This window comes from Rana temporaria, chromosome 1, assembly GCF_905171775.1.
Source record: "Rana temporaria chromosome 1, aRanTem1.1, whole genome shotgun sequence".
Classification (NCBI taxonomy): Eukaryota; Metazoa; Chordata; class Amphibia; order Anura; family Ranidae; genus Rana; species Rana temporaria.
In genome coordinates this window covers 245200821-245220771 of record NC_053489.1, presented here as the reverse complement: position 1 = coordinate 245220771, position 19951 = coordinate 245200821, and the positions used below count along the sequence as shown (strand labels likewise).

General features: G+C 39.7%; 1 protein-coding gene across 1 annotated transcript; it reads left to right on the top strand.

Annotated features, from left to right (window-relative positions):
- The first annotated feature begins 9509 nt into the window (after positions 1–9509).
- LOC120945580 (olfactory receptor 6B1-like) lies at positions 9510–10522 on the top strand. Its single transcript, XM_040359898.1, has one exon. The coding sequence runs from the start codon at positions 9510–9512 to the stop codon at positions 10443–10445; it is 936 nt and encodes a 311-aa protein (XP_040215832.1). The 3' UTR covers positions 10446–10522.
- The last annotated feature ends 9429 nt before the right edge of the window (positions 10523–19951 follow it).

Here is a 19951-nt window from a genome sequence, read left to right as displayed (position 1 = left end):
TTTACAGATGCTCAGATATTAGATGACCCAGCTTTTTTTCTCCTCCACTGCTTGCAAATTCCGATTCAGATCTATAAAGGGTCGGTATTGAGTCACATGATTAATGCAGCTAAAGCCGGGATTGTTTTGCAGTGGAGAGATCCTAGACCTCCCTCTATTAGAGGATTTGGTACTTTCTGCGCAAAATAAGAAAGATCGGTACGATCAAATATTGAAGAGTTGGAATCTGTTTATGTACTCTGAGGAGGGGAAGAGATTACTAGAGGGGACAGCTGAAGAATAACTTTATTGTTATGAAGGGAGGTATAACCCTGTATATGAGGAATTAGAGAAATTAAATCCCCCCATCTTCTTTCTTTTTTTTGGGGGGGGGGGGGGTTTGAGAGGGAGAGATTGGGTAGGAAATAAAAAATAAGAGTTAAATACTGAGAAGTCATTAATTAATATTCCTTCGGTCCAAAGGTACAGGGTATTTTTGGAAAGTGAATTATATAAGTAATTAAAATTGAATGTATATGTATAAACATGATAAATGGTTAAGGTGATGGAAATGTACTAGAATAGAAGACTAGAGGTAAATGGTTTTTATAGATGATGGATGTGATAAAATGTCTGTTGATATTTTTGTTTCTTTATATTCTTTTTTGATAAAATAAAGAAAGATTAAATACAAAAAAATAAAAAAAATAAAATACATTTTCAATTCTAAATGATCATCAAGATCAAGAAAATGTATAGTGGTAAGACTGGCCTCATAACTCAAGATGATACCCCCTGTCGTTATAATTAAGCAAAGTCATAAAGGTATCCAGAGAGTTCTGATCACCCTTCCATTGGAGGAGGATGTCGTTGATGTACCTGGCCCAGAGGACTAGCTCTGGTCTCTTTAGAGCATAGACGACATCCTTCTCCCACTGGGCCATGAACAAGTTCGCCAAACTGGGGGCGAACTTGGCCCCCATGGCTTCCCCCCTCCTCTGCAACTAAAATTGGTTTTGAAACCAAAAGTAATTGTGTTGTATGGCGAAGTTAAAAAGTTCCATAATAAAATTCAGCTGAATTAAAGGAAGAGTTGTGTTTTTGGATAGATAATGTTCAACCGCAAAAAAAAAAAAAAAAATTGTGGGGGATACAGGTAGAGCAGAAACATCAACTGTTGCCAGAATCATACCGTCCTGATATTCAATGGATTTTAAGAGTCTAATAGTATCTTGAGTGTCCTTGAGATAGGAGGGGATTGCTGATGGAAGTTATGTGACCGAAGTTACTCCGCCCATGGGCTTTCTGAGTGAGGTGTTTGCCTTGTGTTGGCCGTGCCACTTCTGGGTTGGAGCCGTGCACTGAGACACATCGCTCTGTTCATTTCTCAAGGGTGTAATAGAGAAGTTCATGGACTTCAAGTCCGGCAAGGTAATTATGGCCGGAGACATGAATCTCTGTCTGGACCCAGAAGTCGATTGTACGTCACGTGCACAACGAGTTGGGAATGTACAGCGGAAATCACTTAAAAAGAAACTACACCAATACCAACTGATGGATGTATGGAGAATACAACATCCGAAATACGCGATTATTCATTCCGTTCAGCTGTGCACGGGACGTACTCAAGAATCAACCTAATCTTATTGGACCATGGATCTTTGGAGGCAGTCAAAAGTTCTGATATTGGAATAGTAACTCTGTCGAATCATGCTCCAGTATCAATAAATGTAAACATAGCGGGAACACAAAAGAGCAATAGAATATGGAAAATTAATGAAGATCTGATGCAAGATGAAGAGGTCCTAGATAAGATCAAAAGGGAATTAGAACTTTTTTTTAAAGAAAATAGTTCATAACATCTGTCAGAAGCATTAGTATGGGAAGCTCACAAGGCCTATATTAGGGGCATTCTGATTGCAATCGGAATAGCTAAAAAAAAAGAAAGTAGTATTCTGAAAAGGGAGGAACTAAGGGACCTTATTGAACAAGAAAATAGAACAGCCTGTCATAAAGTTAAGAAAGAGAGGTACCAATGGGGGGGACTTGTCAGGTAAATATTTAGCCAAAATGTTAAAAAACAAATCTAAAGGAAATTTTATTAAAAGCATACAAACGAGTAAAGGAAATAAGGTATTTACAACCCCTGAAATTGCGGGAGTATTCCAAGAATATTACGGGAGGCTGTACTCGATATCTCAAAACGGTCCCCCTGAGAAAGTGAAAAGGAGATTAGAATATAACAAAAAATTCTTAGATGAAGCAGGTTTAAAAAAAATACCAGTAGATAAACTCAGCTTTTTAGAGGACCCTATAACAGAAATGGAAATTAGGAAAAATATAAGTGAGTCCCCAACATGGAAAAGCCCAGGCCCCCGACGGGCTAACAGCCGCGTATTATAGGAAATTTAGTGATATCTTAGTCCCTAGGATGTGTTCTTATATGAACAGCATCGGCACTAACTGGGATATTCGACACGAGGCACTGGAGGCTGCGATTACGATTATCCCCAAAGAAGGTAAAGATCCCTTATTGTGCTCCAGTTAGAGACCTATCTCCCTATTAAATGCGGACGTGAAGTTGTTCGCTAAAATCTTAGCTGGAAGAATGAAGAATATTATGAATAAACTGGTATATAATGATCAAGTGGGGTTTATCCCAGGTAGGGAAAGTAGGGATAACAGTATTAAGACACTACTCCTGATACAGAGAATAAAAGAGGGTAAGTCCCCAGGTCTACTTCTGTCAATAGATGCCGAAAAAGCGTTCGACAGAGTAGACTGGGGATTTCTCCAGACCACTTTAGAGTTTTATGGGGGTCGGTCCCAAGATGTTGGGGTGGATAAAAGTTTTATATAACCACCCAAAAAAATAAATTGAAAAAATCGAAGTTCAAAAATTGAAAAAATTGAAGTTCGAAAATTGTAAAAATTTTCAATTTTAGCATTTTTCAAAAATTCGAAATTTGAAAAATTCGAAATTTGAAAAATTTTAAATTTGAAAAATTCGAAATTGGAAAAGTGAAAAAATTCGAAATTTGAAAATGAAAAAATTCGAAAATTGAAAAATTCGAAATTGGAAAAATCGAAAATTGAAAAATTCGAAAATTGAAACATTGAAAATTCGAAAATTAAAAAATTCGAAAATTGAAAAATTCGAAAATTGAAAAATTCGAAAATTCGAAAATTGAAAAATTCGATAATTGAAAAATTCGAAATTCGAAATTGGAAAAACTCGAAAATTCGAAATTGGAAAAACTCGAAAATTGAAAAATTCGAAATTGGAAAATTCTAAAATTGAATAATTCACGAATATCCGAATTTTCGTAATAAAACGAATTAGAAACAGAACGAATTGCACATGTCTAGTTTGTAGTATATTGTATCTCCTGTCCATGTGGCCTTCTATATGTAGGTAGAACGATCAGAGCTTTACGCGCTAGATTTGGAGAACATCGACGTGCAGTCCATGTGGGTAATCCCAAATATAGTGTTGCACGCCATTTTGCGGCACACCATCACAAAGACATCACTGCTCTTCAGGTCTGGATCATTGAATCCATAGCTGAAACTTCCACTGTAGCTAAAAGATTCCAACGTCTTTGTAGGCAGGAAACTTACTGGATATATTCTTTAAATACAATGTCGCCCCATGGCTTAAATGAAGAAATAGAAACCAATACTATAATTTAATTCTCTATTTTCTCCTTTTAATATTTTCTTCTTGCATATTTGTTGCCATTGAGTGTATGTATACATATACAGTCCTGATCAAAAGTTTAAGAACACTTGAAAAATGGCAAAAAATCATATTTCACATTGTTGGATCTTAACACGGTTCCAAGTAGAGCAACAAGAAGAAATGAGAGTAAGACAATAATTTTTTGAGCATTCAATTTAATGAAAACAACGAATAAACTGAAACAGGCTGTTTTTCATCTGATCAAAAGTTTAGGACCACACCTCCAAAAAAAAACTAAACCCCCCCAAAACAGAAATCCAACTTCCAAACATGAACTCAGTAATGAGTAGCTCTGCCGTTATTGTTGATCACTTCAAAAATTAGTTTCGGCATGCTTGATGCAAGCGTTTCCATGAGGTGAGTGGGAACATTTCTCCAAGTGGTGAAGACAGCCGCACGAAGGCCATCTACTGTCTGGAACTGTTGTCCATTTTTGTAAACGTCCCTTGCCATCAATCCCCAAAGGTTCTCAATTGGATTTAGATCAGAGGAACACACAGGATGGGCCAAAAGAGTGACATTATTCTCCTGGAAGAAGTCCCTTGTCCTGCGGGCATTGTGTACTGAAGCGTTGTCCTGTTGAAAAACCCAGTCGTTACCACACAGACGAGGGCCCTCAGTCATGAGGAATGCTCTCTGTAACATTTGGACATAGCCAGTGGCTGTTTGATGCCCCTGCACTTCCTGAAGTTCCATTGTTCCACTGAAGGAAAAAGCACCCCAGACCATTATGGCACCCCCTCCACTGTGGCGCGTAGAAAACATCTCAGGTGGGATCTGCTTGTCATGCCAGTAACGTCGGAAACCATCAGGACCATCATGGTTAAAAAAAAAAATCATCAGAGAATAAAACTTTCTTCCACCTTTGAATGTCCCATGTTTGGTGCTCTCTTGCAAAGTCCAAACGAGCAGTTCTGTGGCGTTCAAGGAGACAAGGTTTTTGAAGACGTTTTTTGTTTTTGAAGCCCTTCAGTCTCAGATGCCGTCTGATGGTTATGGGGCTGCAGTCAGCACCAGTAAGGGCCTTAATTTGGCTCGAGGATCGTCCAGTGTCTTGATGAGAGACCCTGCTTATGCAGTTCAGCAACCCGACCACGTTCAAAAAGGGAGAGTTTTTTTGTCTTTGCCATCACAACGTGTGACTACCTGACAGATAATGACAATGAATCCACATCTTTGCACAGATTTGGCCTTTTAAAGGCATGTGGTCCTAAACTTTTGATCAGCTGAAAAACAGCCTGTTTCAGTTTATTCGTTGTTTTCATTAAATTGAATGCTCAAAAAATTTTTTGTCTCACTCTCATTTCTTCTTGTTGCATGTTGAAGCTCTACTTGGAACTTTGTTAAGATCCAACAATGTAAAATATGATTTTTTGCCATTTTTCAAGTGGTCTTAAACTTTTGATTAGGACTGTATATGTGTGTGTGCGCGTTAGTATATGCATATATATATATATATATATATATACACATATATATTCTGGTCCACCAATCATACACATTTTTTATATATAAAAATAATATTCAACCCCCTTTTTCATTATTGTCATATATGGGCATATTGATTATGCCCAAGTTTATATATATATATATATATATATATATATATATATATATATATATATATATATATATATATATATTGTGAGGGGTTAGCTCGGTAGCGGGGTGTGTGACCCCTTGGATGGGTTCACCACACACTGAACCTATACAGACTGGCAATCAAAAACGGTTGAAAACAAAGTTTCTGGTTTATTTTCCTTCTTGCTGGAAAACAATTGCAAGTATCCAAACAGCATAAACAAAATCAAAACATAAAATAAACTCTAGCCACTCTGGGCGTCTACCTTCCACACAGGAACCTATCTATGAAGTCTAACACAGCCTACCGCTGGATAGACAGTGCTGCTCATACAGCACAAACAATAGTCTTTGGACTTTTTATCACACAGAAAAGTCAATGGTCTCCTCACCTCATCAGGAGACTGTCTGGCACTGCTTCTCCTGTTCACACAGCCTTTGGAGTGATGCAGCCACCAAGTGGTAACCCTCTGGCTACTTATAAAGGCCTTGATTGCTTCATTCTGAACAGCTGAAGTTTTCTAAAGGCCTCTAGCCTTCCTCTGTCTATGTTTGTAGCCGACGCCCGATAATAATCTGTGTATCGTCTAAACAAGGCAGAAATGTATGTCCCAGCAGTGACAACACCCACAGATTTACCTGACTTCCTGTCACAATATATATATATATATATATATATATATATATATATATATATATTTTTTTTTTTTTTTATTATTATATTAGGTGGAAGCATTATTATTATACTGGATTAGTTTGTATATATTTACTCTTCGACTAATAAATATGTATTTTATGTGTACAGGTAAAACTCGAAAAACTCGAATATCGTGCAAAAGTTCATTTATTTCACTAATGCAACTTAAAAGGTGAAACTAATAAATGAAAGAGAAGAAAAGGTGCGCCAAACTAAGTTCAGTAACACTGAAAATTTAATTGAGGTATAGTTAACACTCAGCCAAATGGCTACTCACAAGAGATGAGCAGTAAAGAGGCATATACATGGCAATATGGTCCGGTGTCACGCGATGATCCAGATAGATATGGCAGCAATCACTGTTCACTACGAAGTCCTAGGCATACAGGTGAGCTAATGGTGGTATTGGTGTACACAAAACTCCCTGAGAGACCACGTGATAACGGGAAGTGCTGCTCAAGATGGCATGCGCCCCAACATGGAGCGCAACGCTGCGTCGTCAAACTGGAAGTAATGTATCGGACAGAACGGGCCAATAGGATGATGCGTTTCTCAGCATCCTCTGTTTCATCAGATCCATGACGTCCATACAGGGGAGAGGTACTATATAGACCATAGAAGTACCGTGATTGGTCATAAGCACACATACATTAAAAATTGAACAATCGCTATAACTATTAGAAAATAAAATTATCAAACAATTAAATAATAATAAAAATAAGTAAATTAATACAGAAACAAATAATGTTCATACAAAACGGACATACAGATCTATATAAAAGCTAATAATAAATACCTATAACAAATTGATTAATTAATGAGTGAGGAGACTAATCAGATAAATATGCAGATACCATATGCAAATTAGTAAATCATCCATATCCAATAAAAGCATGTATAAATAAAAATTTAAATAAGAAGACATTATTAATCAAATAATAGATTAGTGACACTAGAGAAATTTGATAGTCCCAGAGACACACAGCAATTTTCTATAGGGATAATTATATTAATGGTAATAAAAAACACATTTATGTGTCGTTGCATTTTGCCTTTGCAGATCAACGCAGCTCAGTGCAGATGGTGTGAACAAGCTCTCCATGATAAATCAGAAGGTGGGATGGATAAGCAACAAGGATATGGGGCCTAGGAAATAAATTATGCCTGTTTCACAACCAACCACTCTAGCTTTGGGACTTCCCTCAGTGGCTTTGCAGCTACTGCACTTTCCATGTTGTGGATTGGGATGCCCTGAAGATAGTTTAGAACAATGATTTCTTTAAAAAGATGAACTCCAGGCAGATATAGAACACACAAATTACTGCAGCTCAGTACTTAAAAGTGGAGTTCCACCCATAAATATAACATTACATCAGTAGTTTTAAAAAAATGTCATTAGTCCTTTACGAAAAAAAACATTTTTTTTTAGATGCCTTCAAAGTGTTGTTGCTAGTCAGAATAGTTAATCTTCCACTTCCTGAACCTAGGTGCTTAATGCTTCCTAACCTACACCGCACAGACTCCTGGGAATGTAGTGGGTGTAACTTTCCAGGAGTCTGTGCATTCCCCAGTCTCAAAGAATCATGTGACTTGGACAGCACAGGTGCTGAAACCTGATCTGACACTGCTAGTGCAGCACTGAGCATGTGCGAGATTTGCAAGGCTGAAATCCAGGAAGTCATACAGTCTGGCTTCATGATGCACACACTTAAGATGGCCCCAGTCAATTTCTATTTTATAAAGTGTCTAAATGCTGTAACAACCTAACAAAACGGACCTTAGTTTACAGACTAACTTTACTAGAATACATTAAGCTTGTGTATCACAGGGGTATTTATATTTAAAAAGTGAAATTGTGGCCGGAACTCCGCTTTAAAGTAATAATATTATCTTAAAGTGGTAGTAAACTCAACTTTAATACTTTCCTCCATTAAAATTACGTTGTGGCTGGTGCTCAAATTTTTTTTTTGGTGGGGGGAGCGCAAACAAACTAAAAAGTTCTGAAAAATACTGAAAAAAAACATCAATTGCAGCCACTGTGCCCATCAAATGTCGCCACTGTGCCCATCAAATGTCGCCACTGTGCCCATCAAATTACGGAAACAGTGCCTGTCAAATGCAGCCACTGTGCCTGTTAAATACTGCCACCGTGCCCATCCACTGCAGCCACCTGTGCCCCATCAAATGTAGCCACTTGTGCCCCATCAAATGCAACCACTGTGCCCATCAAATGTAGCCACTTGTGACCCATCAAATGCAGCCCCTGTGCCCGTCAAATGCAGCCACTGTGCCTGTAAAATGCTGCCACTGAGCCCGTCAAATGCAGCCACTGTGTCCATCAAATGCCATCACTGTGCCCATCATATGAAGCCATTTGTGCCCTATCAAATGCAGCCACTTGTGCCCATCATATTCAGCCACTTGTGCCCATCATATACAGCCACTGTGCCTTATCAAATGCAGCCACTGTGCCTGTCAAATGCCGCCACGGTGCCTGTCAAATGCAGCCACTGTACCCATCAAATACACCCCCGCACACTTCTGCTCGCTGACTGCCTGGCACTTACCCCATCTTGGTGGGGGATCAGGCAGCGGGTGACGGCGGCAAGCTGTGGGATGGTGGGAGGAGCAGTGGGTCAGGCGGCGGCTCCTGTGACCTCCATTTGTCTATTCTTCCTTTTGCTAGGCGTCCAATCAGAGCACCTGTGCCTTCAGCCAATCAGTTGACGGGTATTAGACCCCGCGCCTCCTGATTGGCTGAGAGGCGATTCAGTGTTAGAAAAGCGAATATTCATTCGCTTTCCTAACACACCTGGGTGGGGTCCAATGCAATACTCTGCGCTTCAAGTCCACATGTTTTTAAGCCTATTAGAGCCTATGGCTCTAATCAGGTGCTTAAAAAAAACACCCCTGTCGCTGTAATTCAGGCGACTGGCTTCCGAAAAGGGCCTGGATGCCTGAATAGGGGGTGGCTACATCGGCCAAGGATAGATTCATGCTATACATGAATAAATCCATTTTCCACAGAGAGGGTGGCGTGACAGAGGGGGCGGCCGCTGGGCACCCCTAATGGATGCATTTTCACTGTTAATAATCACTGTTAATAATCAATGTACACAATGTTGTTTCAAAAATCTTCACACCCTGTGCTGTTCTGTTGTAAAACATTGATCCTCAAGCCAATGACATCACAGGCATTTGCGCATTGTTACAGCAATTTGTCTTTTCTGTAGTGTGCCATACCTGCATCATCCAGTCTCAGCGGCATTGCATTGCAATTTTTTAACCCCATTTGGGTCATGTGACCGCTCCTATATATGTATTTTTCTTTGTGTATTTAGCTGTTTGTATAGAGTTCAGCATCAAGGCACCAATATGGCATGTTGGTATATTGACTGGGTCTGTCTGAAGAAGGTAGACTACATTATAAAAAATATGCACTGTACACATTATATTTATTTTTTATTTATTTTTTATCTCAGCTTGTGTATATTTCACAACTGATCAAAAATGGAAGCATTTCAAGGTAATAATATCACAGTTTTCATTCTCGTTGGATTTCCGACTCGTCCAGAGCTTCAGTCTATACTATTTACTGTTTTCCTTATAACTTATATTTTAACTGTAGCAGAAAATTTGATCATTATTCTAACAGTCAAGTTTAATGTAAAGCTCCATAAGCCAATGTACTATCTTATGTGTAGTTTATCTTTTTTGGAAATATGGTATGTCACAGTCACTGTTCCCAAACTTCTAAACATCTTTCTAACACAGAATACAAAAATCTCTTTCGTAGCTTGTATGGTACAGTTGTATATCTTTATATCTTTGGCCTGCACTGAATGTGTTCTATTAGCAGCTATGGCTTTTGATAGATGTGTTGCTATATGTTTCCCCTTACGTTACACAGTCATCATGAATCACACATTTTGTATTCAGCTGGCTATTGGGTCTTGGGTGCTAGGCTTTTCTGTTGCAATGATCAAAGCAACTCTAATTTTTAGGCTTCACTTTTGTGGCCCAAATGTGATCAACCATTTCTTCTGTGACATTTCCCCGGTGCTGAATTTAGCTTGTAATGAGATGTCTTTTACTGAGCTGGTGGATTTCATCCTTGCTATGGTGATCATCATGATTCCTCTAGTAGTGATCATTATCATATATATATGCATTCTTTGGACCGTGCTAAAATTACCAAACAACATGGGACTCCAGAAGGCTTTCTCTACTTGTGCTTCTCATCTTACTATCGTTATCATATTTTATACCACCACATTGTTTATTTATGCAAGACCAAGAAAGGCTAATCCATTTGATAGGAATAAATTGGTAACCATTTTATATTCCATTTTGACCCCTCTCATAAATCCAATAATCTACTGCCTGAGGAATGGAGAAGTACAACAAGCAATAAGAAAATCAATTAGTAAAGACATTGTACAATAAATGTGTGTGTGTATATATATATTTTTTTTCCAACTAACTTTTAGGGTTCATACACACTGGATGTCCCCTAGATGCCTTTCCCCTGACAGTAGAAAAACACTGTACACTGGCAAATGTGTGTGCTCCATTTAGCTGTGTTTTACCTGCATTTAGTCCAGTGCATGGGCATTAATTCATTTCATTGGCCAGAATAATAATTTATTCTGGCCATTGAAATAAAAAGCACTAAACGTGCCTAGCATTAACTCACATTTAGAAAGGTTTACACATGTTTTTGCTGCATCTAGTGTTTTTCTGCTAAAACGCTCCTCTCCTGAACGCAATTCTTCTGCATTCGGGAGAGGAGAATTTAACTACCTCTAAATGCAGTTGCTCATAAACTATGATAAAAGTCTATGGGGTTGATTTACTGAAGGAAAATATACTGTGCTCTGCAAGTGCACTGCAATTGCAGTTGCTCCAGAGCTTAGTAAATGAAATGAAGCTTCACATACAAAGAATACCCAATCACGCAAGGAAAACAATAAAAAAGCATTTTGCTTGTACGTGATTGGGTAATAGAAGTCAGGAGAGTTTCTCCTCATTTCAGAGCCTTTGATCAGATCTAGAGCAACTGCAGTATATTCACCTATAGTAAATCAACCTTTGAATACAATTGCTTTGATTAAATTGTGTTCACTGGCTTTGGCAAAAAACGCCATTAAGCTCCAAAACATGAGACATAATTGAAGTCTATAGGAAACCATGAGTATACCCACACAAAAACCGCAGGTACACTGTGCTGCACCAACGTTGCACTCAAACTGAGGCTCGGCAATGTGAAACGGCCCCACTGTGGTTTAGGGCTCCCTGCCTACTATGGTTTAATCAAGTTAGCTATTTCCTGCTGGGATGATCGTCTCAGTCATTAGCTGTGGTCCTTAGCCTGTTCACATGCAGAATGCAGCTGGGTATACACTAGTAGCTTTTTCAAGAATGTTTGTATGAATTTTTGTGTAGCGCACCCCACGTAGGAGCCGCTGGTGAAATGGTATCCCCCACCCTGCACAGCCAGGCACACCGAATCCTCACAGGCTCTCAGAGTCAGAAAACAGTGCAGTGCTTGTTTTTTGTTTTTATTGAGGGGATAAAACTTGGATGGGTATAGATTTGCATCTTCACAGGGTGGTACTGTGAATATGGATACTGGTAGCAAAGTGCTACATCCTATTTAAGTCTGTATAGAGAGTTTGGAAAAATCATGGACTTTGTAGGCACCAGAGTACAGCACTTTTTTTTAAAAGTCATACCTTTTTATTACAATATTTTCTGAAAAATAAATTACAAGAAACATTAAAACAATAAACTTGCTACCCAAAATGAGCTGATATCACCAACTGAAACACCATAGAGAACCCTGTCCTAGTTCATATTGTAAGCACCAATAGAGTATGGCTGCCAGTATTCAGACGGGCTTGGTGTCTGGGATTCCAAAATAGCCTTTTGATTATGTGTATCTTATCTTACTGTCTCTTTATTTTACAGTATGTCAATGACGTACAGAAGTTCTCCACAGCAAATGCCTGGGACTTTGGAATTTATCTGTATGGCTTGGTGGCCTTTTACGCGGTAATCATATTGAGCTTGGACCTACCATTTAGCACCAAAGCCCCCCACCGAACACAAATTAACACACACATTCACACACATACACATTGAACACCAACACTTTTTATTTTTTACTGAAAACTGCATATTTTCACCCCCTAATCACTAACATCGGAAATCTTTTCCTCTAACTGATAGTTGATGCTGGGCATTTCCTCCTCCCAATTACCACCAGTACTAGATATTTATTCCACTTACTGACCACCCATGCTAGGCATTTCTTTCATTGACCACCAACTCCGGCATTTTCTTCTCCAACTTACCACTGACATTGGACATTTTTCTTCCAACTGACCTCCAGTGCTGGGCATTTCTTCCTTCCACTGACTTTCAATGCTGGACATTTCTTTCCCCCGCTGTCAAAAGATGTTGGGCATTTTTTTCTTCATTTGACAAGCAATACAAGGAGCACATTAACACAGATGATTGCTGACTGCTATACATTATGCTGTACATATTCCTGACTGCTGTACAATACATACTTCTGACCAACGTGTCTAAATAGTTGCTGATTGCTATAATTTCTAACTGTTTTGTGAAGTTGTTTATAGGTAGGCTATGACCCTGACTCCTGTACATTACATACTTCTGACCAACGTGTCTAAATAGTAGCTGATTGCTATAATTTCTAACTGTTTTGTGAAGTTGTTTATAGGTAGGCTATGACCCTGACTCCTGTACATTACATACTTCTGACCAACGTGTCTAAATAGTAGCTGATTGCTATAATTTCTAACTGTTTTGTGAAGTTGTTTATAGGTAGGCTGTGACCCTAAGGTTTATATGTGTAAAAATCACAATTGTGATATAGTATTTAAGGATTATTTTGTGGGTACAAGGACTGAAACATATGTCTGTAGTGTGTATTGTATGCAGGCTCAGACTATATTTTACTGTCCCTATGGGCTCTACCCAACATTAAGCACAAAGTAGCCACATCATTTTCTTGTTTCCCAGGCTTAGATTTTATTGCCTTTCTCTTCCGATTACACATCAATATTTCTAGCACTGTTTAAAAAACAGTACTGCACATAATTAATGCATCAAAAGACATCAGCTCTGAACATACATAGTTTAAAAAACATGCTGCTTTTTTTTTTGTTTTAATCATGATCATGTTTTGTCACACTCATTTTTTGACCTTTGAACTGTAATTATAATTGGTCTACTTTTTGGAGGTATATGCTATTAAAGCAAATCCAGATATAAATGTTATTGAATACATGTGCTCTGTGAATAAATTGTCTATGTTTTGTTAGTAAAAAAAAGTTGTATGTGGTTATCAACCCTGCCTATATTTTCTTGTCTGTTTTCCTACAGTAAAACACGTGATTTTGACTGTGTGAAAATGCATTCTTAAGTAGAAATACCACTCTTTATCATGTGAATGGTTCACATGTACAGTTCTGTGCAAAAGTTTTAGGCAGGTGAGAAGAAAAGCTGTAAAGTAAAAATGCCTGCAAAAATATATATTTAAAATTGTTTATTTTTATCAATTTACAAAATGCAACGTGAGTGAACAGAAGAAAAATCGAGATCAAAGCAATGTTTGGTGTGACTACCCTTTGGCTTCAAACCAGCATCAATTCTTACACTTGCACATTTTGTACACCTGCACAAAATCAGGGATTTTGTAGGGTTAGAGTCAGTTGTATGATTACCCAATTATACTAAGCAATGGCTAATTTTCATCAATTTAATATGACGGTTGAAACAGAGTCATTAACTGAAACAGAAACAGCTGTGTAAGAGGCTTACAAAAAAGGGGTAGAGAAAGGAAGCGCCACCTAAGTGCAGTATTAAAGAGGTTCTTTTAATGACACATTGTAAAAAACACACTTACAAGAAGGTAAGGAAAGAAGGCTCATCTGTAACATCCTGTAGTCCTCGTCCCGGATCCATGGGTTGCTTTAGAAGTGAAGAAAGCAGATTGTGTGGAGTCTTCAGGCCTGTCCTGTGGCCTTCAGGATGTAGTCTGTTCCAGCCTCACAGGTCACGTGACAGGTCACGTGATTACTTCCCAGGAACACTTCCGGGAGGAGGGTCAAACAGGGAGAACAAAGGCTGATTGGGCTACGCGCTCGGAACCACTGCTCCTTCTATTGGCCTGATGGTGAGCTATAGAGGCTGGTGCTTTTATGCTTATGTCGGTGCAGTGGGACTACAGGTCCCAGCGTGGCCCAAGATAGCAGCAAACTAACAAATAAATATGATGGCATAAGTAGAAAAGCTGGATAAAATACTATAAAAGACGTGTAAAAAAAAAAAAAAAACATGTATATAAAAACTGGGGTGTATAAGAACCAGGATAATTAAACATATGTATGTCATAAAACTATAGAGAATATACACATATATATATATATATATATATATATATATATATATATATATATATATATATATATATATATATATATATATATATATATATACATATACACAATATATAAAACATGGGGCCAACAGAGAATATATGTAAAATGAATATATATATAAACATTAAGTATATATTAAAAATGCAAAAAATAAATAAATAAAATAAAAAAAGAATAAAAACATGTTTATATGGATTATTAGAAGGGACCTATTCAAGAATATATATATATATATATATTTTTGTAACACATGGGGAGGATGCTCAGAAGCCTACAGCACCTGGTATTCCCAGGCGGTCTCCCATCCAGGTACTAACCAGAGCTGACCCTGCTTAGCTTTCGAGATCAGGTGCTTTCAGGGCAGGGTTTATTATTTATTTTTTGCATTTTTAATATATACTTAATGTTTATATATATATTCATTTTACATATATTCTCCGTTGGCCCCATGTTTTATATATTGTGTATATGTATATATATATATATATATATATATATATATATATATATATATATATATATATGTGTATATTCTCTATAGTTTTATGACATACATATGTTTAATTATCCTGGTTCTTATACACCCCAGTTTTTATATACATGTTTATTTATTTATTTTTGTTTTATTTTATTATTTTTTTTGTTTGTTTTTTGTTTTTTTACACGTCTTTTATAGTATTTTATCCAGCTTTTCTACTTATGCCATCATATTTATTTGTTAGTTTGCTGCTATCTTGGGCCACGCTGGGACCTGTAGTCCCACTGCACCGACATAAGCATAAAAGCACCAGCCTCTATAGCTCACCATCAGGCCAATAGAAGGAGCAGTGGCTCCGAGCGCATAGCCCAATCAGCCTTTGTTCTCCCTGTTTGACCCTCCTCCCGGAAGTGTTCCTGGGAAGTAATCACGTGACCTGTCACGTGACCTGTGAGGCTGGAACAGACTACATCCTGAAGGCCACAGGACAGGCCTGAAGACTCCACACAATCTGCTTTCTTCACTTCTAAAGCAGCCCATGGATCTGGGACGAGGACTACAGGATGTTACAGATGAGCCTTCTTTCCTTACCTTCTTGTAAGTGTGTTTTTTACAATGTGTCATTAAAAGAACCTCTTTAATACTGCACTTAGGTGGCGCTTCCCCTTTTTTGTTTACCACAGAGTCAGCTCTCTGAGGACAGCAGCCGCCATTGAACAGCCACATCACCTGCATTTTTAACCATTGAACTGCCTGTTACTACTATTTCCAATGGACTAATCACCATACTCCTACCCATATATGTACTTTGTATCTGCGCTGACAGTTACCTCTCTTAGTGTAAGAGGCTTACAACTGGGCGAGAAACAGCCAAACTCTGCTATTAAGGAAGAGTTGTGGAAGACAGTTTTATATCACAGGTCATACACCATGGCAAGATTAAGTACAGCATTGAGACACATGGTAGTCTCAATGCATCAGCAAGGTCTCTCCCAGGCAAAGTTTATAAAGCATACTGGAATTTCAAGATGTGCTGTTCATGTTCTTTTGAAGACGCACAAAGAAGCGTGCAATGTTGAGGACCATAGACGCAGTGGTCGGCTAAGGAAACATAATGCAGCAGATGAAAGACAAATGCTTCCTATACTTCAACATCAGAAGATGTCCAGCAGTGCCTTCAGCACAGAACTGGCAAAAACCAGTGGGACCCAGGTACACCTGGCTGTAGCAAGAGGAGTTTTTTTTGCTGAAGGGCTGGAGAGTGGTACAATAATGAGTGTCTGCAGGCAACAGTGCATAGAGGTTCCTTGCAAGTAAGGGGCTCCATTTCTATAAATGGAGTTGGAGATTTGTTCAGGATCAACAGTGTCCCCAATGCTGAGAAATATAAATACTTGTCCATCATGCCATACCATCAGGGAGGTGTGTATTCAGGGCTGGATCTAGCCTGTCTGATGGGGCAGGGGTGCAGTAAAAGACGTCAGAGTGGCAGAGGATGGGAAATCAGCAGGGCAGTGTACAGGGATTAGCAGGGCAGAGGATAGAATCATTAGTTTGTAGGGCAGTGTACAAAAGCCATTAGCCTATAGGGCATTATGCAGAGGCCCATAGGACAGAGGATAGGGATCATCAGATCTGAGGATAGGGGTCATCAGATCCAAGGATAGGGGTCAGCAGAGCTGAGGACAGGGATCAGCAGACTGGAGGCAAGGGGTCAACGGGACAGAGGACAGGGGTCAATGCCGGCAGGGCAGAGGACAGGAGTCACTTCTGGCAAGGCAGAAGACAGGAGTCACTTCTGGCAGGGCAGAGGATGGGGGTCACTGCTGGCAGGGCACTCAGCACACATTCATCTACACACTGTGCAGATCTTGGCTGTGTGTAAGGGAATCTGATCTCAGCTATGTCTTGTGTGTTGGCTAGGCTGTGTGCTGTGGAGGGTTGGGAGAAGGAGTTCAACATAGTTGCCAACACTTCAAAAACATTTCCAGGGTCACCTTTTTTCATGACAAATCCAGAAAGCCATTGTAGATGGAAAATGTACTTTAATTACTTTAATTAGGGATGGGGTATTCATTTGAAATATGCATCATTTTACAAACTTTATATTATTAACCAAATGCTATTCTTTAATTAAACATATATAAGAGAACTGAAGTTATGCTAGGACAACATAGTGTCAGACTTGGGCAGTGTATAGTGGCAAGTTAGGACAGTATAGTAGCAGTATAGTGTTAAGTGAGGGTAGTATAGTGGCAGGTTAGAGCAATATAGTGTCAAGCTAAAGCAGTATAGTTTCAGGTTTAGACAGTATAGTGGCAGGTTAGGGCAAATTTAGTAGGAAAACAGCTGTATAAGCTCTGTGTCAGGTCACCTGTGGCCAGGTGACAAGTGCACCCCGTTGGGGTCAGGGATGCACCACAGGGTAGTGAACCCTATGGCCGACTGCTGCGATCAGAGAGGAAGCGTGAGCCCAAGATTCCAGGGCGCGGAGTCTAAGACCCAGCTTTGTGTTCACCAGAGCCTCGGGTGGTGAGGGTGGCCTTCGCCGCAGCTAGATCCAGGTCGCGAACCCCTGGGGTCCCCAAGGTCACGCTCCGCAGGGAGAGAGGGGAAGCAGCAACCAGGACAAGCGATAGTGATGGGTAAGCCGAGGTCAGGGCAACAGGCAGACAAGGGTAACCGAGGGACAGGCAAAAGGTCAGGGAAACAGGCAAACAGGAGAAATCAGAGAGGAGCCAAGGTCGGTACACAGGAAGGTAAACGTAGCACACTGCAGACAGGAACAAGCTACAAACAAAGGTTAAACAGCAAAGCAGACTACCAGTGCAGTGGTTAATATAGGCTTCCTGGGATGGCCTAAGCTGGAGCCATACAGGAAGGAAAGTGATAAAAGACAGCCAGGAAGAGAGTCAGGCCTCTAATGAACACATGGAGACAGGTAAGCTGCCAGACTGTATTGCATATCCATGACACTCTGCAACCTTTCCACATTAAAAGCTCCTCCAGGGGGCTCAAACCTTGAGGCTGCTGACACCTCCAATGTACCAGAATAAAGGAACGGGATGGTCGGCACTCAGGATGATATCCAAAACAGTATTTCTTTATTAAATGCATGTACAAAACTGTAAAACAGCCTACGTGCTTTGTGCGTTAGTATATGGAACAATACATTATCAGACTGCTTTTTGTAATTAATTAAATGAATCATAATATGAAGATCTGAATTAAAAATTACAAGATATGGTGGACAATTTGGAGAAGGAAATCATGAACACTAAACGATCCAAGTATTTGCATCATGTAAAGGACTATGAGAGTGATTGTGTCTATAAATAGGGAAATCTGATCTGAATGCTACTTCCACTCCTCAATCAATTTTGAAAACGAGGAGAAAATATAAATATAGAAGAGAATAAATGTCAGCTTCAGCTCACCAGAAGTATCTGATGTACAGTCTGAGCTATCAGACCAGGAATTAAGTTCAGCCAATACGTTTTTTTTCCGTGAGGAGGATAGTAGATAACCCTCAAAAAACTAGACTCTCCGGGGTTATTTCAAGGTAGCCAAACAGAAAAAAGGGCAAAAAGAAAAAAGAATTGACAGGGAGGCAGGGGAAGAAAGAAAAGAGATACCCTATACGGCAAATAGCACAGAAGAAATAAATAGTAACTCCCAATTAGGGATGAGCCGATGTTTGACTCGAACATCAGGTGTTTGCCCGTTCGCTGAATTTAGAACATTATGAGGCGTCCGCGGGAAATCCGAGCGCCCGCGGAACGCCCCATAATGAACGGCGAGATCGTCAATGCACTGTGAAGTCGCAGTGCAGTGCATTGACGGCTGCTGAATGGCCAAAGCATGCACCTGATCTGCATGCTTTGGCCAATCACAGTGCGCTCTGCTGTGAGAGCCATGATTGGCCAAAGGCAGGGTGCCTTTGGCCAATCATGGCTCAAGGGGCTGAGTGTACACCCCACACTATGTAAGGCTGCTTACATAGCGGCCGTATATAATTTTATGAATGAGATCAGCAAAATTACATAACGTAATTTAAAACTGCTCGTGGCTGAAATGTATTGCCGGATCCCGGCAATATAGATAAAAATCTTTGAAAAAAACAGCATGGGTTCCCCCCAGTCCACTGTCAGGCCCTTCGGATCTGGTATGGATATGTAGGGGAACCCTGCCCCAAAACTAAAAAACAAATGGCGGGGGGCCCCCCAAAATCTATACCAAATCCTTATCCGAGCACACAACCTGGCAGGCTGCAGGAAAAGGGGGGATGAGAGAGTGCCCCCTTCCTGAACCATACCAGGCCACATGCCTTCAAAATGGGGAGGGTGTTTTGGGTCCCCGGGGATTTTTTTTTTAAAAACTCAGCATCGTTGGGAGGCGTCCCAACATCTGCAGCCTTTTTGCTTTGACAGCTGTTATATAGCTGAAGGCTCGGGCCACCCAGTGGCGTAAACGAGTGACCCGCCCCCTCTGATGTTACTTGATGTCACATGACATCCAAAGGGGCGGGTTCATCCTCTTACGTCACCAGGTGGCCCCGCCCATAGCTGTCAAAGCAAAAAGGGTGCAGTCAGCAGGAGACTCCCATGGAGGCAGAGTTTTTCCATTTTTTTCTCGGGTCATCTGCACTGTGTATGAAGATGAATGGACTCGGGCTTCCCCTTAAAATCTATACCAGACCTGAAGGGCCTGGTATGGATTTTGGGGAAACCCCCACGCAATGTCTTTTTTAAATTCTGGTGCGGGGTTCCCCTTAATATTCATTCCAGACCCAAAGGGCCTGGTAATGGACTGGGGGGGGATCCACGCCGTTTTTTTTAATGATTTTTTATGTATAATTTTTTGCGCTATAAACAAAAAAGACAGACAATTTTGAAAAAATATATTTTTTTTTTACCCTTTGCTATAGTAAATATCCCCATAAAATGTAGATAAACAACTTTGTTCATCATTTTAGGCCAATATGTATTCTTCTACATATTTTT

Coding starts and splice junctions, on each gene's coding strand:
- LOC120945580 (XM_040359898.1), top strand. CDS start 9,510: ATGGAAGCATTTCAAGGTAATAATATCACAGTTTTCATTCTCGTTGGA.